The sequence below is a fragment of the Tiliqua scincoides genome, chromosome 7 (assembly GCF_035046505.1).
Source record: "Tiliqua scincoides isolate rTilSci1 chromosome 7, rTilSci1.hap2, whole genome shotgun sequence".
Classification (NCBI taxonomy): Eukaryota; Metazoa; Chordata; class Lepidosauria; order Squamata; family Scincidae; genus Tiliqua; species Tiliqua scincoides.
Genome location: NC_089827.1, coordinates 4,986,812 through 5,013,510, shown reverse-complemented (window position 1 = coordinate 5,013,510; position 26,699 = coordinate 4,986,812). Strand labels below are relative to the sequence as shown.

The 26,699-nt window shown below is 44.9% G+C and overlaps 1 protein-coding gene across 1 annotated transcript in view; it reads left to right on the top strand.

Moving 5' to 3' along the window:
- The first annotated feature begins 6,699 nt into the window (after window positions 1-6,699).
- CELSR1 (cadherin EGF LAG seven-pass G-type receptor 1) overlaps window positions 6,700-26,699 on the top strand; it is a 157,783-nt gene continuing 137,783 nt past the window's right edge. The window contains exon 1 of the mRNA XM_066633634.1: window positions 6,700-10,009. Within this exon, the coding sequence (XP_066489731.1) occupies window positions 6,700-10,009 (3,310 nt within the window). The remainder of the gene's footprint in view (window positions 10,010-26,699) is intronic.

Sequence of the window (26,699 nt, the reverse complement as noted above, 5' to 3'; positions counted from 1 at the left end):
AGAGGGTGTGCAAAGCACTAAGTTTCGCAGGGAGCCTCACCGCAGCATGCAAGGGACCCCCCCCTTCAAAGCCATTCCGGGTGGTGGGAATTCGCCTCCAAACAGCTCTGGCCTCGGCAGGAGGGAAAGGGACCTTTGCACACTGCTTTGCACCCCCTCTAGCTACGCCACTGCATATTCTTATTAGTACTGAAGTCCTACTGTGTCCACAACATGCTTGTATAGTTGTGCAGTGTTTCAATGAATACTATCCATTCTTGCCTTTACACGTGTCTTGCTTCTTTTCATAGGTTTAAATGTTTACGAGTCTGTATATCCTCTTCAGAGTGCCACACAGCAGATGGATACAGTATGAATTATTGAAGTAAATAAATAAATTAGCCAAGTCAAACACATTTAATAATTTATTTATAGCATTTTCAGTGTTCACTCTGATCAGATCAGACCCAGGAGGCAGGCGAGATCCTGTGTCCTGTCCTGTCCTATCCTCCTTCCCAGGCCTGGAGGTCTTACACAGGTCTTCTCAGACTTGTAGCAGCGATATCACTGGTGCAGATCCGAGAAGCCCCATTGGCAGGCTGGGGCCTTGCATGGGGTAAGGGAACAGATGTTCCCTTACTCCAAGGAGACCACCAGCCAGCTGCTAACCTGTGTTGGATACAGCATAGGTCACTTGGCACTGCTGGGCCAACACGAGTTAGAACTGGGTTATGAGTAAGGTACTTTGGGGTCATCTCAATAAAAAGCAGCCAATGTATGTAAAGTATGTAACATCATTTTCTATTGTGTTCCTCTGGAGGAGGACGCAGCAGGCAAGGCACAAGCGACTACAAGTTTGCAGGTGGCTTTCGTTTCCTTTCTCTCTCCTTTCCATGCCACCAGTCCCTTGCTTGTCCCTTGGAACAAGCTTATGACAGACCAGCTGGGAAGGGACTGCAGAAAGAAGGACGCAACACATACACTGCAGTGTTTCTCAAACTGTGGGTCGGGACACATGCAACAGACCCAGACTGCTCCATGCCTTTTTCCATTCCATTATCTCCAAATTATTCGCAGCGTTATGCATTTGTATAACACTTTTGGAAAGTGAAATGCATTTCACGTGTCTTCTGTTGATCGAATCCTCACCATTACCTGTAATGTGAATCATGTATAGCAGTGGTCTTCAACCTTTTTCATGCCATGATATCAATCAATCAATCAATCAATCAATCAATCAAACAATCAATCAATCAAAGAAATTCAATTAATCCAGTAAACTTGAATTAACTCTCCAAATCTACAGAAACATACTGAGGGTGCAATCATAACCCCTTATGTCAGAGCTTTCCAGCACTGACATAAGGACAGTGCAGCTCTGAGGGAAGGGAACAAACATTCCCTTACTTTGAGGAGGCCTCCATGAGTGACACCCAACTGCAGGATGCAGCACATGTCCCATTGGCACTGCTATGCCAGTGCTGGAAAGTACTGACATAAGGGGTTAGGATTGCGCCCTCAGTTATCTTAAAGGGAAAGAAAGAAAGAAAGAAAGAAAGAAAGAAAGAAAGAAAGAAAGAAAGAAAGAAAGAAAGAAAGAAAGAAAGAAAGAAAGAAAGAAAGAAAGAAAGAAAGAACTGGAAACCCATCACCAATTCTGCCTTCTCTGCCCACTCCTGCCTGCCTCATTTCCCCGACCTCTTGTGTCTTCACAACAACCCTGTGAAGTTGTGCAGAGTTCACAGGGCCAACCTTAGGAGCTGCAGGGCAAGATAGCAAGAAGGGGCTGTGCAGGGTTATATCAAGAACTCAGTTTTGATAAGGCAGTATCATGATTGGATTGGCTCCAAGCCCTTTCTGGCACAGGCTTTGAAAGGTTGCTGCTACCCCTGAAATTAGGCAGTGCGACCCCACTGGAGTCACAACCCACAAATTGAAGAATACTGATCTAGCAAATTAAATGAACGTGACCTGTGAGTCTGAGGTCTGAGAATAAATATACGTTGCATTCCAGAATAGGTTGCAGCTAAACTGGGGCTTTCCACAACATTCCCTCCAAAGTTCTAATGTCATGAATATGTTTCCCGACATAACCTACATGAATCTATCCATGAATATTAGATATAAGCGATGCTTCCTGGGACAGTACGTGGGAATGAGATTGTTCTTCTGAGTTGCAGATTGCCTGCATTTAATGAATCCTTTGTTTTAGCGCATGTGTTAACTTGTGTATTTCTTTTGCTGACATCAAAGGGGGAATGACCTGCATGTTTAGAGGGTGGAAAATTCACAGGTTATGCTAATTTAGGGTGGAGAAGAGTTCCCGAGGGGAAATTCTAGGAGGATGTCATCAGGTATAAAGGCAAAAAAAATCAAGCGCAGAACAGCCAATGATTGCGCTCACCTGTTTGGTTTTTAAAAACAGCAGCAATGCGACTGGGTAAATCAAATTTACAGCCGAAGAGTCGCAACTTGTCTCCTTTCAGACAAAACACAGTTGGGGTTGCTGCCAAGACCTCTCCTACAGCAAGCTTTGGTGCAAGGGCTGTGAGCCGTTGAGAAAACTCCTCTTGGATTTCAAACAATGCACGCCTGGAAGAGGGTGGGTTTTGCTTTCTTCTGAGCCATTTCCACACCAGGGGAAAGATTAGACTCTGCTTCCTGGTATATTTTAAGGTTCAGGTAATTTCTTCCAAATAAACAAACAGCGGAGCGAGTATGATTCTTGGCCAGGATCCCTTACTCTCAGTCCCAAGACAAGGAACACACACTGGTGTGTCCTTCTGGTTCCTACAGGTAGCAACAAGCGGCCCAATCCTATTGAAATTCCCCCCCCCCCTTCCATGCAGCAGCGACACCGTGACTTGCGCTGCATCCAGTGGGGGAATTTTGTAGGTCTCCTTGTGGTAAGGAGATATTGTCCTCTTGCCCCACGGAAAGGTCTACTTGGACCTGTGCCTGATAAGTCGCTGACACAAGTCTGAGTAGATCCGTGTTAATGGATCTCGCCCAGGAAGTGGGGTAGGATATGACGTGGGCCAATACCGCCAATCCTGCCTCCCTCTTGGGTCAGATAATTTGCCCCTTGCCCTGTAGTGTCCTTGAGGCCTTCTTCCATTTCTCCCTCCCAGAGCACTGGCAGAAGTGGAACTGCTGAAAGGGAGGTGCTGGGAGAGCCCAATTATCACATGGGCTGGATAAAGACCTCATGGTGGACACCCCAGATCTAAATTATATACAGATATTTGAAGATGAACTTCAGTTGGGTAAACCCAATGTAGTCTAAGTAAAGAAAATGATAAAACTCAGATTACCATATGTATCTTTGCAATTGAAAATAATTCATGAAACAAATGCAAAACGCAAGGACCTCTTTAACAATTCCTGTGCAAGGCAAAAAAACCCAAACTGAGCATGATTCAATAAAAAGTGCACATCCTTTTAAGTGCCACTTATTTCAGACTGGGAGAGTTAAGCTCTTGCTTATTTCTGCACATTAGAATGGACTCTCAAGGTATTGAGATGAGAATTTTCCAATCCTGAGGAGTAATTTGCCAGGGGTCAAGCCTGAAAGTGACTTCTTTGCATTTGGAAGCCCTACTGGACTGATCCCAGAGAGGGGTGGTGGTGACTTTTACCACTTTGCATAATAGTATGTGTTCATATGTTGGGGAGTCACCCACAACCAATCATAGGTCCCTAATGCTGGCCATCTATGAATCCAAATGTGGCTAAAAATACACACTTGTTGAAAGCACGTACAACACAATGTAGGTGTCTGAATATTTTATAGACCTGTCTTTACAATGTGGCTTGTGAAGTAGCCCTGAAGAAAAGCCATTTATGTGAATTCCAATGCAACCTAGTATCTGGGATCATTCTCTGTGTTGTGGAGTTGAGCTGTCTCTTTCAAAATATGGTCTAGCAACTGAACCTTGTTGTCTTCTTGTCATCCAGATCAAGCCTTAGGAATTTCCTTGGCAGAGAACAACGCAGGGCCACTGGGCCACTCCTGACAAGTATAGGATTTCAGCTTAACTGCAACTGCACCAGCTATAATTTGTATTATCAACTCAGCTAGATTGATAGGATGGGTTCTATCAATTGCTTGCTTCTTCCCTTTGCTCTCGCTCTGTTCTGCTTCCTTATACCATTCAGGAATTTTCTTATATCCTTCAAGACCTGAAGTGCATTGAAAGCGTAGTTGTCTAATGTAAAACATATAATAAACTTTGTAGACTTACAGAGGAAATAAAAAAGAACCATTTTCCATGGCAAATGTTGATAAGTTAAATATCCCCAACATCTCCCACCTCCCAAATGAGGAATTTCTTGTATCAATAGCTTGATGACATCCTAATTTGTGACAGATCCAATTTAATCAAGAATGGATCTTTACGAACACAGCATCCTTCCTAAGCTCAAGGTTGTTTTAACATCCAGCTCCTAAACATTATGGGTTTAAGCCTAAGAAATTTAACCATATATACGTACCCTGTTGAATTTATCAGGACTTATATCTCATTCATAGGCAGGGTTTCTCAGGAGGAAGTCTGTGTTCAGTGGTACTGCTCCTAAATAAGTATACATATGATTGCAGCCTTGTTATTCTCTGTCACTGAGAAAGTTAGATGTAAATTAGATCTAATTTATATCTAAATTACAGTTAGATATTAATTGAGACAATTAGATGTAAATACACTTAATTCTATCAGTCTTAACAAAATTACATTCTGCCTAAATATACTTATCTTGTATTCTAAGTAGTCTAAGAAATGTTGAAATAGCTTGTTTGATTTTCATGGCTGGCAAGTGCCCTGCAAAAAATTTGTTTCTGTTAATTAACTTTGTGATACAATGCAGAAAATGGCTGCAACTCCAACATAAGTACAGTTTGAAGTCTACAGACTAGCAAGTCTCTCGTTTGTCACTAGAGGTCGCTGTAGCAACGGAGAACAGGTGCAGCTAAAAAAAAAAATATATATATATATAAAATGTGCATCTTTACTCAGACATGAGATACTGGATTAAAACAAATATATTAATGAATATTTCAGTACATTTCCAAATTATATATATATAAATAAATATAAATATATACATTAATTAAACATAATAATTAAGATTGTACAGTTTGGGGGAAGTAAATCCCATGGTGAGACTTCTGAGAAAAACATACATAGGATTGGGCTGTAGCAAACTGAAATAAATAAATAAAAAGGATTTGCAGCCTGATCTTAACCAAGGTTATTCAGAATTCAGAACCAAGGTATCTTGTAGCCTTGAGTGTTCCCTAAGGCATCTGGTGGACCACTGTGGAGAATGATGGCATTGGCATTGAATGATGGCATAAATCAGTGTTTCTCAAACTGTGGGTCAGGACCAGCCATGACATCACTCCCAGGTTCATGACATCACTCCCAGTGGTGTCACTCCTGACATTCTAAAAAGTGGGTCCCTGTGTTCATATTTGAGAACCAATTTACTGGGACAGAAAGGTGGGATATAAATTTTATAAATAAATAAATAAATAATAAACCATGATTTTATGGGGGGGGGGGTGTTAAAAATGTTCCTGCTTGATGATGTTGCTTCTGGCCATGACATAACTCCCAGGTTCATGACATCACTCCCTATGGGTCCTGACATTCTAAAAAGTGGGTGCCAGTGCTCAAAAGTTTGTGAACCATGATTTGATGGGGGGGGGGAGGATGTTAAAAATGTTCCTGCTTGATGATCTTGCTTCCAGCCACGATATCACACCCCAGGTCATGACATCACTCCCTGTGGGTCCTGATGTTCTCAAAAGTGGGTCCCGGTGCTCAAAAGTTTGAGAACCATGGGGGTGAGGGTGTTAAAAATGTTCCTGCTTGATGATCAGCACAATCCCATGCACATCTACTCAGAAGTAGGTTCCATTGAGTACAGTGGGGCTTACTCCCAGGAAAGTGCGCATAGGACTGTAGCTAATGCTGCTTCCAGCCACGTCCCTTCTAGGTTCATGGCATCACTCCGGGTGGGTCCCGAACCTTCTCAAAAGTGGGTCCTGGTGCTGAAAAGTTTGGGGAAGTGCTGCTGGAAAAAATCCGGTAAAAAAAGCTGATGGTGGCGGCGGCAACGCTCCTGCTGCTGGGAGGGGGCGCTGGGGACCTGCAGAAGCAGCAAGGCTTCCACTGGGACCAGCGCCCCCCCCTTGTGCTACTCCAGCTCTCTCGGAAGCCCCTTTGCCCGCAGTTGCTCCGCGCGGGGGGGGGGGGCTGCTGCCCGGGACAGCCCCGATCGCCCCACCTGCGGTGCCCGGAGAGCTCAGAAGGGGGAGCAGCCCCTTCAATCACCGCCCAGCCCCAGGAGGAGGGAGGAGAAGCCCAGCTGCCGCCCCAGCCCTTCCCCAGCGCAGCGCAGCGCAGCGCGCACAGCAGCAGCAGCAGCAGCAGGAGAGGAGCGGGCGAACTTCGCTGCAAGTTGGACCGGCCCCGGGGCGCGATCCCGGCCACGCCGCCCGGACCCCGGGCGCTGCCTCCCGAGCGGGCTCCGCGCGCGCCGAGGAGAGCCGCCACCGGCCGGAGGGGGAGCCCGGAGGCGCTGCAGGAGGACCCGCCGCCCCGCGGCACTGCTGGGGGCCCCCGCCGGGGGAGGCGATGCCGGGGTGAGCCCTCCGCGCCCGGCCGGAGCGCGCCGCCCATGGACGCGGCCGGATGAGCATCGCGGGCAGCCCCGGAGATGCCGGCCGCCGCCTGGCTGTGGGCGCTGCTGCTGCTGCCGCCGCTGCTGCTGCCCGCCGCGCCGGGCTGGGAGCTGCGCGCGGCCCCCGACGGCGCACCGGGGCCCGCCTGGAGCTGCGCGCTCGACCGCCGCCGCCCCGCCCCGCGCCTCGCGCGCGCGCTGCAGGTGAGCGCCGCCGGCCAGCCGCGCAGGGGCCCCTGCGCGCGCGCCCCGCCGCGCCTGCGCGCCCCCGCCGCCCTCCTCGCGCTGCGCTGCGCCCCCGCCCGGGGCTCCCCCCAGCGGCAGCGGGCGCCCCTGCCGGCCCTCCTCAGCGCCTGCACCGCCTTCCCTCAGTGCCTCCAGGGGGGCTCCTCCAGGGGGCGCCTGCAGCTCCTGTGCCCCCTGAGGGGCCGCCGGGGGCACCTCCTCCTGGAGCTGGGCGGGGCTAGAGAAGAGGGGGCGGCCCCCTCCCCACAGCCTTGGGCCCGAGGACCCCGCAGGGCCAGGAGCGTCAACAGCCCCCCGCAGTTCAAGCTGCCCAACTACCAGGTGTCCGTGGCCGAGAACCAGCCCGCGGGCACCGCCGTCATCGCCCTGGAGGCCCACGACCGCGACGAGGGGGAGGCCGGCCGGCTGGCCTACTCCATGGAGGCCTTCTTCGATAAGCGCTCCGACGACTACTTCTCCATTGACTCCCAGACGGGCGTCGTCGTCACCACCCGGAGCCTGGACCGGGAGACCAAGGATACCCACGTGCTCCAAGTGACCGCCACAGACCACGGCTCCCCGCGGCATCGGTCGGCCATCACCTTCCTGACCGTGACCGTGAGCGACACCAACGACCACGGCCCGGTGTTCGAGCAGCCGGAGTACCGAGAGACCATCCGAGAGAACCTGGAGGTGGGTTACGAGGTGCTGACCATCCGGGCCACCGACGAGGACGCTCCAGACAATGCAAACTTGCTCTATCGTATCCTGGAGCCCGGTGCCGGAGAGGGCATCTTTGAGATTGACCCACATTCTGGGGTGGTGAGGACTTGCGCCCCCGTGGACCGAGAAGAGGTCTCAGAGTACCATCTTGTGGTAGAAGCCAATGACCAGGGTAAAGACCCCGGTCCTCGAAGCACGACGGTCACGGTGCACATCACGGTGGAAGATGAGAACGACAACTCCCCCCAATTCAGTGAGAAACGCTACTTGGTGCAGATCCCAGAAGACACCCCGGTCAACAGCCAGGTGCTGCAAGTGCAAGCCACTGACCGAGACCGGGGCAGCAACTCCCTCGTGCACTACAGTATCGTGAATGGGAACCTCAAAGGCCAGTTTTTCATCCATTCCACCACTGGCGCCATTAGCTTGATCAACCCCTTAGACTATGAGGCTATTAGGGAATACACCCTGAGGATCAAAGCCCAGGATGCAGGGAGGCCCCCACAGATCAATTCTAGCGGGATGGTGTCCATTCAAGTGCTAGATGTAAATGATAACGCCCCCATTTTTGTAAGCACTCCTTTTCAAGCCACAGTACTAGAGAATGTCCCCCTTGGCTATTCAGTGTTACACATTCAGGCCGTGGACGCCGACTCCGGGGACAATGCCCGCTTGGAATACAAACTAATTGAGTTGTCCCATCCTTCTTCTGTGGTGTCCCCAAGCGGGGTCACTGGTTTTCCCTTCCAGATCAACAACAGTACTGGGTGGATTACAGTGTCGTCTGAGCTGGACCGGGAGACTGTGGAGAACTACCACTTTGAAGTGGAGGCTAGGGACCAGGGTGTTCCTGTCATGAGCTCTTCAGCCAGTGTGTCCATCACTGTCCTTGATGTCAATGATAACAGCCCCACCTTTACTGAAAAAGTTTATCAGCTCAGGCTTAATGAGGACGCAGCTGTGGGAAGCAGTGTCTTGGCCCTAACCGCAGTGGACAGGGACGTCAACAGTGTGGTGACGTACCAGATTGCTAGTGGCAACACGAGGAACCGTTTTGCCATCACCAGTCAGAGTGCGGGGGGCCTGATCACCTTGGCCTTGCCCTTGGATTACAAACAGGAGAGGCAGTACGTCCTGACGGTCACTGCTTCGGACGGAACCCTCTTTGATACTGTCCAAGTCTTCATCAATGTTACAGATGCAAACACGCACCGACCCGTTTTCAAGAGTTCCCACTACACCGTGTACGTCAGTGAGGATGAACCCGTTGGCACACCCATCGAAACCATCAGCGCCACTGATGAGGACACTGGGGAGAATGCTAGAATCACCTACATCCTGGAGGACAACATCCCTCAGTTCCGCATTGACCCTGACACAGGCACCATCACCACTTTGATGGAGCTTGACTATGAGGACCAAGCTTCTTACACTTTGGCTATCACAGCCCAGGACAATGGCATCCCTCAGAAATCTGACACCACTTACGTAGAGATCATTATCGTGGATGCTAATGACAACGCACCCCGTTTCCTTCGTGACCGCTACCAGGGCACTGTCTTTGAAGATGTCCCCCTCGCCACTAGTGTCTTGCAAGTGTCCGCCACTGACCGCGACTCGCCCCCTAGTAACCGCATCCTTTACACCTTCCAGGGTGGCGATGATGGCGATGGAGATTTTTACATTGAGGCAACATCAGGGGTGATACGGACTTTCCGTAAACTAGATCGTGAGAATGTGGCTGTCTACAGCCTGAGAGCTTTTGCTGTGGACAGGGGCAACCCACCTCTCAAAGCCTCTGTGGATATCCAGGTGACGGTGCTGGACATAAATGATAACCCTCCTGTTTTTGAGCAAGATGAATTTGACATCTTTGTGGAGGAGAACAGCCCTGTGGGTTCTGTGGTGGCCCGCATCAGCGCTATAGACCCTGACGAGGGGACAAATGCGCAGATCATGTATCAGATTGTTGAGGGGAATGTCCCTGAGGTCTTCCAGCTTGACCTTCTTAATGGAGATCTCACAGCCCTGATGGATCTGGATTACGAGAGTCAGACAGAGTATGTCATTGTGGTGCAAGCCACCTCTGCCCCTCTTGTGAGCCGAGCCACGGTACACATACGACTCCTTGACCAGAACGACAACCCTCCTGTCCTACAAGACTTCCAGATCCTTTTCAACAATTACGTCACCAACAAATCTAACAGCTTCCCCTCGGGAGTGATTGGCAAGATTCCAGCCCATGACCCCGACGTCTCTGATCAACTTGACTACACCTTTGTCCAGGGCAATGAGTTGAACCTGCTGCTTTTGGACTCGGCCACTGGAGAACTCAAGCTCAGCCGGGTTCTGGACAACAACAGACCCCTGGAGGCCATTATGAAAGTGTCCGTTTCAGGTAAGCAAGTATGGTGATTATAGTTACAATTATAATTAGTGTCACAGATTCTAGTGACAATAATCTATGATGGTTGACAGTTTTGTTTATTGGTCTAATACGTTGGCACATAGAAATGTGGACTCTGTGCCCCTTCATTTTTAATTTCCTGATTTTTGGGGGGGTGACCTTTTTGGAGAGCAGCCACAGAAACTTTCAAAGTGGTTTTCTTTCTTGTACTGTCAACTCTGTAGATGAATTCACCTAACCATGTTGTGAGCTGCAGAAACCTTTCTGTATAGGAAGAAAAGTTATCCTCTATGTATGTAACTTTCTGCACTGCTGGGTAACTGTGTAGGATTCAAAGTATAGAGTGTTGAGCCCCTACTTGTAGTTAATAAATGGTTGGATTTTTCAGAGGTAGCCATAGCATTCCCTGATATAAGTTCAAGGCCTGGTTGAAAGTACTGTTAGATTAGACTTTCCCACCAATAGGAAAATGCTGTGTTTGGTATTCCTTATGAACACTGGTATATAGCTGTAGCAGAATTACAACAATGTCATGAAATGTAAATCAAACTGAGTGCCATTTACTGAATTCCTTGTGTATTCTTTTTATATTAGATTCCAAACTCGTAGATGTTCATGCATGTTCTTATTACTACCTATGCCAGGAAAGCAAAACATAAGCTTTAGACTTGGCAGAATCAGTACCGTTTGTACATCTGTTGTCATTCTCTCCAGACACACACATTTAGTAAGAGGATAATAGCACTCCAAGGCCAAATTCCATAGCATCCTGTTTGATGATTCACAAAGCAGATGCAACTTAGCAGAAGTGAATCTAAATGCATTTATTACATTAATGAGGATTAGTCTACTGTTGCTCTTGTAAGAACAATGTGCCACTGGGTCTGAAGCAGTGAAAAGAAGGCATATTCCCAGTTAGAAATGAGCGTGTAGAACTATGTGGTGGCAGCCTGCTTTTGAAGGATAAATTCTAGAAGAGGAATCTTTGTAGTCTGTTGCAGCAAATAGTCCAATAGAACTTAAAACATCTTAGGGCCAAATCCTATCCAATAGTGCCGGTGCAGCTATGCCAAAGGGGCATGCACTACATCCTTTGGTGGGGAAGCAATCATGGAGGCCTCCTCTAAGTTAGGGAGCATTTGTTCCCCTTCCTCAAGGCTGCATTGCAGCTGCACGGGCCCTCAAAAGTTGGATTGGATTGGGCCCTTAAACCACACACACAAAAAAGCACATTTGTGCCAAATTTAAACACATCTTGATCCTACTAACTTCATGCATCTGAGGCTGCAATCCTATCCATACTCACCTGGGACTAAGCCCCATAGACTCTAATGACAGTTCTGAATAGACATGCATAGGATTGGGTGCAGCCGCAATGCAGCCCCAAGGTAAGGGAACAAATGTTCCCATACCTTGAGGAGGCCTCTGTGACTGCCTCCCCACCACAGGATGCAGTGCACACCCCCTTAGCATAGCTGCACCTGCCCTTGAAAATTGGATAGGATTGAGCCCTGACACTCCTGTTGAAATCAGTGGGGCTTGCAAGTACATCCCTTTGGCTGGATCATATCCTAACTTATCTATTGTGTGATAAATTTTCATCAGCAACACCTGTGAAATCAAATGCATTTGATCCTGTGTCTCGTATCAGCAGACCAGTTTGAGAATGTGGGTTTAAATTGTTTGTAGCGGTTCACTACAGATTGAGTTTTGTTTCAAAATTGTTTTTAAGTAGCAGAAAACCCTGCTCACTAACAGCCCAATCCTATCCACACTCAGATGTCAGGGGGCAGCAGTCCCTTTATGAACTTGCATAGAACACCTGGGGTGTAGTGGTGGTGGTGGTGTTAAAACTAAAAGAATGCTCTGATTTAGGCAAAGCATATCTTCTCTCAGATAACTCTCCCTTCCCAGTGGTTTTAAATCACAATGTATTCATATACTAGGTCTTCTGAACCTTTATTATGTTAACCTGTACTGTGCTATTCTGTGATTTTGATTATATGTTTTCAAGTTGCACGTTTTTATTGAGGACTCATTCAACAATCCAGCATTTTGAATAGCCTGTAAAACACCTCTTAGAAAAGAAATTGCTCCTTTTTGGGGGCTGCCTTTTAAGTGGCAGAGTTTTTCTTTATAACTGTAGCTCACACTGGGCAACAATAGTGTGCTTTTTACAGGGAGATCAGCCTTTTCCAGCCTCCTTCTGCTGTAGGCCTCCTGGGCAGCTGCACCTCTTGTTGATCTTTTTGAGGTCCATTGTGTGCAATATCTTGTTAGTGATGTTTTTCAATCCTAACTGTCTGTACGCTTTTGTGAGAAGGGGTTTCAGCATGCAGAATAACATGTTGGAAGGTGTTTCTCTTTTTCTTTTTTCTTTTTTTGTTTAAAAGTTACTCAAATTAGTTTGATTTTGTCAGCACCTATTAAAACTGCAGTGTATGAGATCAGTGGCAGAAGCCCCAGTAGAAAACTGTGCACCATTTAACTGTAAGGCCCGCAAAGTGGTGCTAATAACATCCATGTCTGAAATTATCACCGAACAGTTTGAAAAACTGATTCTGATTTCATGCGCAACTTTAGAAGTTGAGTAATTGTGGTTAGCATGTAATTGTTGTTTCCATGTTGCCTAAAGACTTCTCAAGATAATATGCTAGTTGTTTGATTCTCTGGGCTTGCAGTGGCTTGCCTTAGGTGATGAATATGGTCATCATAGACCCAAATCAACTGATAGGGAAGGGTTTAGTTCCTTATCTAAAGTTAAGAAAGGTCACAAAACGAATCTCCAGTAGTATTAAGTGGGGTAGTAAATCACAGTATGGAAGGAAGAAGAAGTTTATAAGTGTTTGTGCTTCAGCTGTAATGATTCTTTAGATTCCAAGGGGGTAGACCTAGCGGAAATATCTTGATACATAGCTTTAAAAAAAGGTGAGCTTGCTACAGTGCCAAAGACATTACTAATGCTTTATCACTTCCCTTACATGTGCAAATCTAATTAATTTCAGCATTCTTAATGTCTCTGTCTTGTGCTCTTAGGCTTGCCCCACTGAGCTGAATGTTTAAACAAGCCCCTTCTTTAGGTCAAAATATCTGCTTTTAGCTTACTTTTAAAACCAGGAGGTTGCTTATACTTCTCACGGCTTGCAACCTGTGATGGACTTTTCCTCCATCCGCCTGCCCAATCCCCTTTTAAATGCATCTAGGCCAGGTGCCGTCACCACATCCCGTGGCAAGGGGTTCCACAGTATAATGACATGCTGGGAAAGGAAATATTTCTTTTTGTCTGTTCTAACTCTCTCCACACTCAATTTTAGTGGATGTCCCCAGTTCTGGTGTTGTGCATGAGGGAAAGCAATATTGTAAGATGCAGCTTCCAGCCTGTCTGCTGTTACTGCTACTCCCAACCCAAGAAAGAAACAGTGTCCAGTGTCACAGTAGGGGAAGGGAGCCCCACTCAGGCTGCAATCCTATACATACTTTCTTGGGTGTAAGCCCCATTGAACTCAGTGGAACTTACTTCTGAGCAGACATGCATAAGATTGGGCTGTCAGCCAACAGCCACTGGTTGCTGGCTGAACTCAGTCGTAGGTGTTAGCAGTGTTTTCCCCTAGGGTACCAGGATGCTGATCTAGGCAGTGAAATATATTAATGTGTGATTGTTAAATAGATCAGAATTTCCACATAGTTCAGAAAATCGTGGCACTCTCTGAACTACTATCAGCATATCTGTCCACTAAAGCCTTTATCATGTTCCTGAAATGCCAATGTGATATTATAATGTATGATAGTCAGTAAAAAAACAAACAGGTAGTCCCCTTGACTTGAGAATGGCTCCCTCTCTTGAGTTTTTTTGGCGAGGCCTGAAGACCCTGCTCTTTAAACAAGCCTTCTGATTCCTTGGCCTTTTAAACACTTTTATACATCTTTTAGTTTCTTTTTGACAGGCTGGATTCCTCTATGATTTGCTGTTTTATGCTCTTTTTATTCTGACTTTATTCTGACTACTGTTTTTATGGCCTCTGTTAATGTGTTTTTAATATGTTTTTATCTGTGTTAAATCATGCTTTTAAAAATTGTTTTTACATGTTGTAAGCCGCCCTGGGTCCCTTTCAGGGAGAAGGGCGGGATACAAATAAAGTTTATTATTTGTTATTATTATTATAGTCCCCATCATATTTACATAGCGACACAGCAAGGTTTGGGCAACTGGATGTTTATTTATGCTTTTAATATTAATTTTTGTGCCAAATGAATATTGCTTGGAACTGGGACAGTAAACATATGGGACAGCATTGTATCCTAATGAATGAGCTGCTAATATATAAAAATGGAATGATTTTGGTTTATTCAGTAAAAAAGACAGAATTATAATACTGAAACTGAATAATGTTTCTAAACTGACAACACAAGCCAGGGTGTGTCTACTCAGAAGTAAGCCCCACTGAATTAAATGGGGCTTCCTCCAGGTAAGCATAGGATTGTGGCCTGAATGTGACTTTTATTGGAGGCTGGGTCTGAGCTTTGTCAAGCTGAAACCTGCCCAGCACTGAAAGTGGAAAAATATTTAAAATTTTTCATCACAAAAAGGTCTTCGTGTGACTGCAGTAATTAAAAATGTAGTCAATTTTAAGGAAGTCACAATGGGAAATTATATAGCTGAAGGCAAAAGATCTTTTAAAAATGTCAGGGCATGTATTTGGACTGCTGTTTTCTCACAATGTTTTGCATTTCTCAGTTAACAGAGAGCCCCAGAATTCAGGGAATCCCCTAAAATTCAAGCAGTAACAAAATATGAGTGGCCTGGGAGACTTAACAACTGGCTGCCTTCCAAGTGAACTGAGATCAGTAAAAATACAAGTTTATTCAAAGGCCTCAAAATATCAGGGGTTTTCATTGCATCATGTTTATTCCCCCCCCCCTTTTAAAAATGGCTGTCTTTATTGAAGGGGAAAGATCAAGCAGCTCTGAGCAAGAATTTGAATAGAGTTGAAATATTAAAAACATATAGTTGTCTCCTGATCCTTTGTTTGTCTTTTGAGTTACATAATGGCACATGCAAAAGATGACATCACCTAGTCTTAAACCTGTTGGTTGTTGCAAAGCTAATTCATGCTAGATTGTGGAAGATGTGCCATATATGAATGAATACTTTGGAAGATTTGGAAGCAAATCTATTTGTTAAACTGATAGCTTGCCAAAAAATTCTTCTGCAAAAGCACAATTTCTATGAGAACTATGGAATCTAGTGGTTCAGTATAGAATGAATGAACTTGTTATATAGGATAAAACTCTTTCATGACTGTGTTTCCTTAAATGAGAATTTATTTGGATAGACCAAAGCAAACATAGTTTTGAATTCATTTCACGCTAAAATATCTGTTTCTATACAAGTTCACTTTAATTGTGTAGGAGCTGCACTAGTGGGATTTTGTTCCATGAATGCCATTGTGTTGTAACATAAAACCCAGCTGTGTTCAAAGACCCTTCCTAGAAGTAGGTCAGTTTTACACTGATATTTCCAGTGATCTTGCATTTAACTTCGCTGAGGAATGAAAAAATAAATGTATCTAATCACAGTATTGATCTGTGACATTGATTTTTGACAAATGAAGTACTTTTAAAAAAATTGATAGTTTTAAACACTTGCCTAATGAGCCCTTGATTTCATGAGCCATGAAATCAGACCTAGCTCAGGTTGATGGTTCATGCTGCTGAGTGACAAATGCCTACAAGTTAACACATACACTGCCCATTCCTTTTCCCTGCCACATTATAGCATGCAACTGCACTAACGGAGGCTGTGCTGCATGCTGTGGTGGAGAGGATGAAAAGGTTCTGCCCAGCGTTAAGACTAGTTGTTTCTGACTCTAGGGACGGTGCTCATCTCCGTTTCTAAGCTGAAAAGCCAGCGTTGTCCGTAGTCAGTTTCCATGGTCATGTGGACTAAATGCCTAAGCACACGCTGAGTTGACGAGCCTGTTGACCACAAGGTTGGCAGTTCGAATCTGTGTGGCGGGGTGAGCTTCCTTTGCTTGTCCCACCTCCTGCCAACCTAGAGCCAAATCCTGTCCAATTTTCCAGCACCAGTGCAGCCATGCCAATGGGACATGTGTTGCATCCTGCAGTGAGGGTGCAATCGTGGAGGCCTCCTCCAGGTAAGGGAGCATTTGTTCACTTTCCTCAGGGCTGCATTGCGGCACTGGAAAGTTGGATAGGATTGGGCCCCTAGCTATTCAAAAGCATGCAAAAATGCAAGTAGATAAATAGGTACCACTTTGGTGGGAAGGTAATGGCTTTCCAAGCTTGATGGTATAGATCTATTATTTTGAGCCAGCTCCTAAAATACCAATAGCTTCAGAGTCACTGCTGTCTATCAGCCATTCTCAACCTTTTTTTTGTTACAGCCCCTAAGGAACTCTTCTCAGGTTCTGGGGTGCCCCCCCCATCAAACAAGGATACAACATGAACAGATAAAACATAGTCATTTATTATTGAACACCAAGAAAACTTGAACATTCTTATGTGCCAGGGCTCCTCAGGGGGCAATGTGGCCTCCATTGAGAATGGCTGGTCTATAGGAACTGGTCCAAAGGAACTGGGCCTTTCCCAGTTTGAAGAGACACTTGGCCAACAGTCTGAGGCAAAGAGGCAAAGAAGGAAGGCCCATAGCCAGGGAGACAGACCAGGGACAGACTGCACTTGCTCCCAGTGTGGAAGGGATTGTCACTCCCGAATTGGCCTTTTCAGCCACACTAGACGCTGTTCCAGAACCACCATTCAGAGCGCGATACCAGAGTCTTTCGAGACTGAAGGTTGCCAACATGTAGGAACTGGTTACTGTAAGGGAAAGTGGGATGGCAGAAGTGAGTGCTTACTACATAATTGAAACAAACTGCAGCTTTATGTAAGTGACCTCGCTTCTGCTGAAGTCATTAAAATTGTGGGCTTGGGTTCCACAAGGTGCTGAGGGCTTGTTTTGTTACAATTATGCAGAGCAACCAGTTCTCCTATGACTGGTTGCTCTGCCTCATTTTGCAAGGACTTGTTTCTATATTTCACTGTTACCTTGTTGCTTGGGAAAGAGAGGGCTGGCTTCAGGTGTCAACAAAGGAGGGATTAAGACATGAACTGTTTTAGTAGCCTCCTCTTCGCCGCTAGGGAAATAAATTCCATAAGTGTGGAACACTGTTGCCATGATATCCCTGCAGGTCATACAATTATTGGATTATCCTACCATTTGAATGCATGATATATTTTACTCTGATCATGCATAACCTGTTTTGATAGGGTAGTTGGATAGTTATGCGTGCCACGAGAAAAGATACACTGATCACACAGACCAACACACATTTTGCTTCCTTAAACGTTTCACCAATTCCTGGGTATATTTGGGGTGCCGATTCCAAAAATGGCATCCATTTTGCCCTATCACGTCTAGTTTTGGAGACACGGCATAGCCTCTTTAGTGAATGGTTCAAGCAGCTTCCTCATGAGGAAGCCTCATGAGGAAGCTGCTTGAACCACTCACTAATGAGGCTATACTGTATCTCTAAACTAGATGTGATGGGGCAAAACAGATGCCATTTTTGGAATCGACACCCCAAATTCATATCAAACCACCATAAAGTTTGGAAAAAACTTTTCTAACCCTCAATTTTGTAGGCCTGTGTCATTGCTGTGTAGTGACACTCTCTGAAGCAGATTCAGAATTCCAACATGTGATGGGCTTCTACAGCTGTACAGGCGTTCACTGAATGATAATTTGGAACTTAAAATTGTGGAAATGATTTAAAACAGCAGTAATTTGAAGTATGTCAATTTCCTGTGTTGCTGCCCAGTGTTCACATCCATTGACTTGGATCCATTGGGGACTTTTCTCAAATGGAAGACACCTCTGCTTTTGTAAGGGAGTGGAGTGTTTTGGACTACTGCAGATCTCTCCCCTGTTAGCCTCCTCCACACCACATTGTATGCTATCCAAGAGAATCCCTCAACCGTTGGGAGTGGAACTTTTTGTGGCACAGGGAGCTTCAGAAGAAAGGAGGTGGAAACACTCCCAGTTCTTGAATCCAAGCCAGAGTTCTCCTGACTTTGTTTGTGAGATCACAAGCTTACTGCATGGTCCCATGTTCTTCTTGCTTTTTTTTTATTTTTTTTATGCAGAAGTGCCTCCTTTCCTAATCATGGTTCAGTTTTAGGTCTGCACCATTAATGTTAATCATAATTCACCATGAAACCAGCCTTTGAAACCAAGGTTAGAACCTGATTTGTAGATGCTGGTTAAAGCTGGCCATGATTGGCATTAACATTGGTGCAAACTGAATGCTGTGGTATGATGAGCTCTAAAGAAAAGAATGGAGAGGAGAACTTGGACTTGATGGGGGAGTTGCAAGGAGAACCCACCACACCAGCTGGTGGCAGGCTTTCAGTCTTTCAAAACCGAGATCAAGAGATTGACAGCCCAATCATATGCATGTCTGCTCAGAAGTAAGTCTCATCAGAGTCAGTGGGGCTTACTCCCAGGAAAGTGTGGATAGGATTGGGCTGTGAGAGGATTAGATCTGCACTAGGATTAACAGCGATACAGTGCATGGAAGATCCAATAGGTGAGATTCAAAATCTGGTTCAGATTGATCTAGTAGGAACTGATGTTATCAAGGAAGAACAAGATTAAGAACAAACATTTTCATGGCATTGTATATTATTTGCACCACAATTCTATGCATGTCTCCTCAGAAGTAAGTTCCGTTATGTTCAGTGGGGCTTACTTCCAGGATAGTATGTATAGGAGTTAAACCTTAATTTGGTGGAAGCAAGGTTAACAAGTCTGAGAGCAATGAAAATATTTATTTAAATTTAGTTTGACATATAATCTAAGGCTTCCATGGCTAGTACTATTAGTGTCGCAGTAAGAACTGTTCGGGCTCATTGTCCATGGTTTATGAAGATTTTCATTTCCTAATGTTTCGCCCACAGCTATAGTGGGCATTTTCAAAGGACTAGAGGTGAGAACCACAAACCATTTGTCTCACCCCAGAGCATGGACAATAACTGTCTACTGATCTTGGTAGACCACAGCTGCAATACAAGGATATCTGCAAGAGGGATCTGAAGGCCTTAGGAGTGGACCTCAACAGGTGGGAAACCCTGGCCTCTGAGCGGCCCGCTTGGAGGCAGGCTGTGCAGCATGGCCTTTCCCAGTTTGAAGAGACACTTGGCCAACAGTCTGAGGCTAAGAGGCAAAGAAGGAAGGCCCGTAGCCAGGGAGACAGACCAGAGACAGACTGCACTTGCTCCCGGTGTGGAAGGGATTGTCACTCCCAAATCGGCCTTTTCAGCCACACTAGACGCTGTTCCAGAACCACCTTTCAGAGCGCGATACCATAGTCTTTCGAGACTGAAGGTTGCCAACTGTGATCTTGTTCACTGTGTGTTCCTTAAAGGACTACGCACTTTTTGCAACCCAGTTCTTTTCAACCTTGTATAACATTTTGTAGAAAAAAAAGTTCAGTCTCGTTTATTTGCATTTACATTAGACTTTTATGAGGTCAATTCTAGATAAATGTGATAATATGGTGGCAAAACAATAATATGATTTTCACTGCTGCACCCAGATTTTTTACCTTTGACTTATATGGTGGTGTTGACGTTGTTGCTAAGACTTCCTTGAGAATATAATACTCCAGTTAACCAGACTAAGTTCAGCTTTCACTTCTATCAAAACAACTGATTAATGGATTTCCCCCCCCCCTACTTTATTAAGGCAACCCATTAGTTAGACTAAATAAATACAGTATGTGCTGTTAATAGGCTCAACCCCTTGGAAACTACAGTGTTTGCATTTGGCAAGATTTCTCATCTTTTGAGGCTTACCCTGGGACAAGGTGACAAATACCCTTGGGGCAAGGGAAAAAAAGGAAAAAGGAAAACCTCCAGCAACAGAAAATCCCTTGCAGGATGCAGTGGAAGCTGGTATTTCCACTCAGGGATTTAGGTTGAATTGGGCTGCCTGACAATGAACTGGTTGGATTAACCAGTTCAGAAAGCTTTAAGGGATGCCTGATTAATTGGGCTGCTTTAAAAAAAAAAAATTTTTTTTTAATTACAGGTACTTCTAAAAACTGCAGGTGACAGATGCCATGTTGTGAAAGATTCCCTTTCAGATACAGAATGTCCTTCATCTGCTATGTACATGAACCTTATCTAAAAACAGAGAACTGTGAATTCTGTAAAAAAAAAAAAATTTTTTTTGTCATTACAATGGCATATGGAAATTGATGTAGACTTCAGAAAATGAAGAAAAAATCAATTCAGATGTCTTTAATCAAGAGACAGTGATGGCTTATTAAATCTTTCTCTTCTGAACTTTTTAATAGTTTGGGTCCTTGAAAAAGCAGAATTTTACAGGTTCAACTATGTTGTTTGAAAAAACAACGGCATGATTTGCTTGACCTAAGAAGCAGTCAAGCAGACAGTGAATTTCTTGGCAAAAGCTTTGCTCAGTTGCCCTGGAAAATAATGTAGTGGTGGTTTGATGTTGCAGCTTCCTCTCCATGTCCAGGAAAATGAATGGGTGTTGAAGTGGTGTGCTTACTATGTCACTTACAGAAGGAAGCACTAAACAGCAATGACATGAAAAAGAAAGGCCCAATAGATCTCTCACTACCAACATATATAATCAGAAGCATATACCTTATCATGTAAAAAGCAAGTGATGTAGAGCCAAACCCTTTTCAGCACTGCTGAGGAAACCATGATAGGTTCCTCTAGTTATATACTTCTCATAGCCATTCGAGTAGCTATATAGGCAAGTCTGCCCAGAATATTTCAGCAGAAGGAGCAGTGGGACACATCAGCAAGGGCTACTATGTAGTTATTCTGATAGTATGAAATTTTGCCACTATATTAACACGGTGTAATGTTTGCTGCCTATATAGATTGATTTGATGGGAACCAAACCAAGTAAGAGAATAAGATGCGATAAAAGTTGTAGCTCAGATTTTGAACGTATCAAATGGGAGAAGTTAAGATGCTTATCAGTTTCTTGATATAACTTAAAGGTCAGTGTTCAGTGGTAGAACACAAGAGTTTGCTTGCATGCACAAGATCCCAGGTGCAATCTCTGGCATCTCCTGTTAAACAGATCTCAGGTAGCATACCTGAAAAAAGATCTCTGCTAGTGACCTCAGCATTTTTCAGACTTCCAAAGAGTAGCTGTTTTTTACTGTAGCAATGCCAGGAAAGGACAATGTGACCCTTATGTGCCTGTCAGTCTTATCCTATCAGACCCCTCCCCTCTACCACAGCAGCTGTGCCACTGGAGCAGTCCTAGGTGTCTTCTTTGGGTAAGGGAGCATTTGTAAGCTCTGCAACCCAAATGGTTCTACTTGGACCTGCGCCAACTGGATCTGGGAAGGTAGATTGAGCCAGGGAAGGGGTATCCGCTATTGCCTCCTTCCTGGCCTCTATCCACCCTATCCTGGTTTCTGCCCTTTTCTTCCTTTAGTCCACTTCAGTCAGTCTAGAGATTTCTTTTAGTTTTTCTGCCTGATTTAAGAAGTTGTAGCTGGTTTTGTAGCTATAAAACAGATAACCTCTTTTCTGTCTCACAGCTTTATTAAGTCTTTGCTGGTGGGATCAGTGTAGGGAACTGCTAAAAAAACAAGAAATGAATGACTTTTCACCTATTGCTAATCCTCTTCATCTCTGCAGTGTTTTCAGGATGATTGGCCTACTAGTAATTTGCCTGCTTGTCACTGCTTGTTCCTGGGAATAGAGGTTTCCAGCAGTTCTCCTGCTGATACCTGACTGGTACATTTAGCAAGGATGCTGCAGATTTATTTATTTATTTATTTTTGCCAATAATGACTAAGTGGAACCATCCTGGGAGGGGGGGGGGAGAGACTAATATGTAGGTATACAAGCATGTTAGAATAGGCGCTTAAATACATGACACAGTCTCATTTAAAAGGTGAACACTTAACACTAGCTTAACCTAAGCTTTTAGGAATCTGTCTGCTGTAAGTGGAGTGTATTACAGAAATTGCTCTTTCCCTCTTAAGCTATTGACAGTATAATTTAATAGTATGTGGGTGATCTTGCCATCTGGCAGATGATTTGTTTGCTGACTTAAATCCTCTCTTACATGTGAATAGACAATCCTGCTATTTGTTCTGTTATTTCATTTAATGAGGATAAATCTTGTTCCTGTAAGAAGCAGTTCTGATTCATAATAATAGGTGTTAAAATATGTAATGTATAAAATAAGGCAGGTTGTAGAAAAAGGAGAAAAAGTAGTAACATTGTACAGTGGGTCCTTTGTATGTTTGGGGGATCTGTTCCAGGTACCTCCATGGATACCCATATCTGCAGATAATTCAAATCCACAAGGAAGGCCTCAAGGACCTCCTGTATGCAAGTGTAAGACTGTTCCGGTGACATCTGGGAGGTCCTTGAGGCCCTTCAGATGCAGGGTCGGCACTCATGTTGAGTCAGATTTGTGGGTACTGAACCCACAGCTAAGGAGGGCCCCCTGTCCTTTTGCTCTGTTCAGTCAGCACATCATTTTATGGAAGTATTCATACTAATATTAGCTGAAGTGCCGTTGGAATTCTCAACAGTTTGAAAATCCATGGAATATAGTGTTCCTCATTGATTAAGCAAGGTTTGTGGTACAAAAGCAATAAAACTTCAATAGGATGGAAAGGCCTGAAATCAGTATACTGTATGTACATACTCACAGAGAGAGAGAGAGAGAGAGAGAATGTATGATATATACTGATATAATATGCCAGTAGGATGACATTTGAAGTGTTTCTTATCTTTCTCTCTCGGTAGATAGTCAAATGTTTTCTTAACAGCCTAGTCTTACCCAAGCTTACACCACGATGCAACAGTGCCAAAATAGCTGCCTCTGTAGCCACTACAGGCAGTGAGGCTGCTGGAGGTCTCCCCTAGTAAGGGGACTTTTGCTCCCTTGCCCTGGGGTAAGCCGCAGCAGCTGCTGTGAGACTACTAAATTCTGCAGCAGCAAAACCACTGATGCAGGAATGTGCAGTCCCATGTTAGTGCATTGGGCCGGAAGGGGGGATAGGATCTGGTGGGAGCCTCTGCTGCCATCCCTGCCTCCCTCCTGACCCTAGTCTGCAATCCCCCTGATACGCTCCTGAAGCCTGTCCCCATTCATGCAGTGTTTGTCTTCATTGACAGATGCTGTCCCCCCCCCCGGGAGAAATCCTTCTCACGATCTTGAATGCTGGCTGTCCATCACTTGAGATCATGGGGAGATCTGTTCCTGTGTATGGTGATTGTTGCTGCTAACTCTCTTCTTGGGAAGGGGCCAAAGATTTGGGGAATGCATCAGTACAGGGGCAGGGCCTATCCACTCATTCTCATTGCAACATGTTGAGACAAATCATGAGAAGCTATGGACTGACTAGGGCTCTACACATGTGCAGCTAACATGGATCTTTGGCGCGTATAAAGCATCAATGACTTTTTCTACACGTGCTTTATCGTCCCTGACTTGTTCTGAAATAATCGTGTCAGTTTAAAACTTGGAAAAGAAAGAGCTAGTATTTTTGTTGTGTGTTCTTTTGGAATTTTCTTTGGTGCGATGCAGTCATATGAGACTAAGGGCCCGATCCTAAATGGCCTTTGGGCTGGTGCAAGTCATATGTGCCAACCTGGAGGTGTTGAGATAGTAGGGCCGACCTGGGCCCTGTGGAGGTGGTGCAAAGGTAAGATTGTGCTGGCCCAGTCATGCTAGCTTGGGGGCTTGGGGAAGGCAGGGGGAGGGTGGAACAGAGGCATTTTGGAGTGGCGAGAGGGCGTGTGATAGGCAGGCCAGGGCAGAGTGGGGTGTGGGGCCAAGATCCAGCACTTAGGCTGGATCCTTACCCCAATCCCAGGCAATCTGGCACAACTCTGGGCTTCTCATATCTGTGCCACCACTTTAAGTAGCGCAGATCCATGTAGACCTATTGGGGCTGCTGTTGCATTACCCAGTGTAAGGGAAATGCATTCCCCTTGCCCTTGGCTGAGCCATAGGTAGTCCCAACCCACTCTGGATATGGGACGGGCCAGTTGACCTTCCTGTTCCAGCACAGGTTAGGATTGGGCTGTAAGGCTGCAGTACTAAACATATGTTCCTGTGAGTAAGCCCCACTGAACACAGGGGGAAAATTCTGAATTGTCATGCATAGGATTGTGCTATAAGTATAATTACCTCAAGCCTCTGTGTTTAATTTGATAGTCTGGACTTTCTGGAGCACTCATTGATAAAAATTTGGGGAACTCTTCCCAAGACTTAGAGCATAAGAACAGCCCCACTGGATCAGGCCATGGGCCCATCTAGTCCAGCTTCCTGTATCTCACAGCGGCCCACCAAATGCCCCAGGGAGCACACCAGATAACAAGAGACCTGCAAGGCTTCCTGGGAATTATAGTTAAGAACATAAGAACAGCTCCACTGGATCAGGCCATGGGCCCATCTAGTCCAGCTTCCTGTATCTCACAGCGGCCCACCAAATGCCCCAGGGAGCACACCAGATAACAAGAGACTTGCATCCTGGTGCCCTCCCTTGCATTGGCATTCTGACATAGCCCATTTCTAAAATCAGGAGGTTGTACATGCACATCATAGCTTGTAACCCGTAATGGATTTTTCCTCCAGAAACTTGTCCAATCCCCTTTTAAAGGCGTCCAGGCCAGATGCCGTTACCACATCCTGCGGCAAGGAGTTCCACAGACCAACGACATGCTGAGTAAAGAAATATTTTCTTTTGTCTGTCCTAAGCCTTCCAACACTCAATTTTAGTGGATGTCCCCTGGTTCTGGTGTTAAGTGAGAGTGTAAAGAGCATCTCTCTATCCACTTTATCCTTCCCATGCATAACTTTGTATGTCTCAAACATGTCCTCCCTCAGGCGTCTCCTTTCTAGACTGAGGAGGCCCAAACGCCATAGCCTTTCCTCATAAGGAAGGTGCCCCAGCCCAGTAATCATCTTAGTCGCTCTCTTTTGCACCTTTTCTATTTCCACTAGGTCCTTTTTGAGATGTGGCGACTTGATGCATGGCTTCTAGATCAGCTGTGGAGCCCTTGTGACAAGATAAGATAGAATTATCCAAATTCTTTATTATCAGCAATGGTTTAGCAGCCATGCCTTTGTTTGCTTGCAGCAATCATTTCGACAGAGATAGTGTCACCTTCTCTGATGTGGTGTGAATGATTCCCTTGTTCTTACTGTTCAGTCTGACTTCCTGGCTGTTGAAAGATCCAGTTCAAGGCCTACCGGGAAAGAAAGTTGTGACATCTCTTTAGCCATGCCTGATTTTTTTAAAAAGTCCTGCCTTAGGCCTAATTATTGCACACATAGCCAGAATGAACACTTCTGTGTATGTCAGTAAATAATCTTCTTTACAAGATGATGTGACATGAGAATGTAGTAGCATGTTTTGTTGAACTACAGGAGCAAAATATGTGATTTACAATACTTTGTTTTTCTTGGCATTTTCTGCAAGCTTGTCTAAATCGGTGCCACAACAACAAACCAATAAGTTACAGTATATAGTAATAATCAATGAAATAATGGCATAGAGTAAAAAATAGATAAACTTGCAGCCCGATCGTAATGGTGCAATGTGCTACTGGAACACACATGTACCAGCACAGCACAGTGATAGGATTGTGCAGTCAGTGACTTATATCCTAAGTTTAGTCAGTCATTATTAGGAAGTTAACCGTGACTACCATAAAGGAATGACTTGTTATGGCATTGCAAGGAACTAATGCAAGACCCCCCAATAGGATGGAGTCTTAGTAATGACTAAGGAACTTTAGTTGTGACTAATCACCCAATACATAATCAAGAGCACAATCCAATAAAGAATTAAGTATACTTAAGCCCATTGATTTCGATGATCTTAATTATACCAACAATGGATATGGAATTGTTGCTATGGTCTGTAATTATAAGCCACCAGATCTGGGTACATGGCATCCCTGATAGTGTTTTCTATCAAATTAGGGTTGATCAGCTGGACAGTGTTATACGCAATCTTTCTTCTACTTCCTAGTCCACTTAAAAAAAAATAATGGTACAGAAGAGTAGGTAATGTTAAATTGAGAGGATGTTCTTGGACATAATTTTGGGCACTGAACATTCATCTAAATTCTGCAATCCAGGAGCTCAGGACTGAATACCGAGGGCATATCCTTGCCTTGGTCCCTTACTTAGACAGCCAACCTGTACCACACAGCATGACCATTAAAGATTATTGCACTGCTTGGGAAAACCCGATAGTTGCTCTTGAAAAGCTGCTTCATTAAAGCTGAAGGGTAACTCGATCGTTTTGGGAATGCAAGACTGTTAATAATTCACAAGGACTGGGACAGAGCAATATTCTTTTGTGTTCTTTCTGGTATACCTAACTGTTTAGAAACTCTCTTTTAATTGATACCTTATGCAATATTTAATTTGGTCTTTTGTTAGCTAATAAATTATAGCTTTTGAAAATCCTTCTGATTATATCTTCAACATCTTCTTTGCCATGAGAAAAAAAAAATTCATTTTGTTTTTCTTCATTCTGTGAAACGTTTTGAAAAAACGGGATGGTGAAAAGGAGAAGACCCTATTGGGAAGCATAATGTTATAATAGGGTTGGAGAGACTACAACTTAAT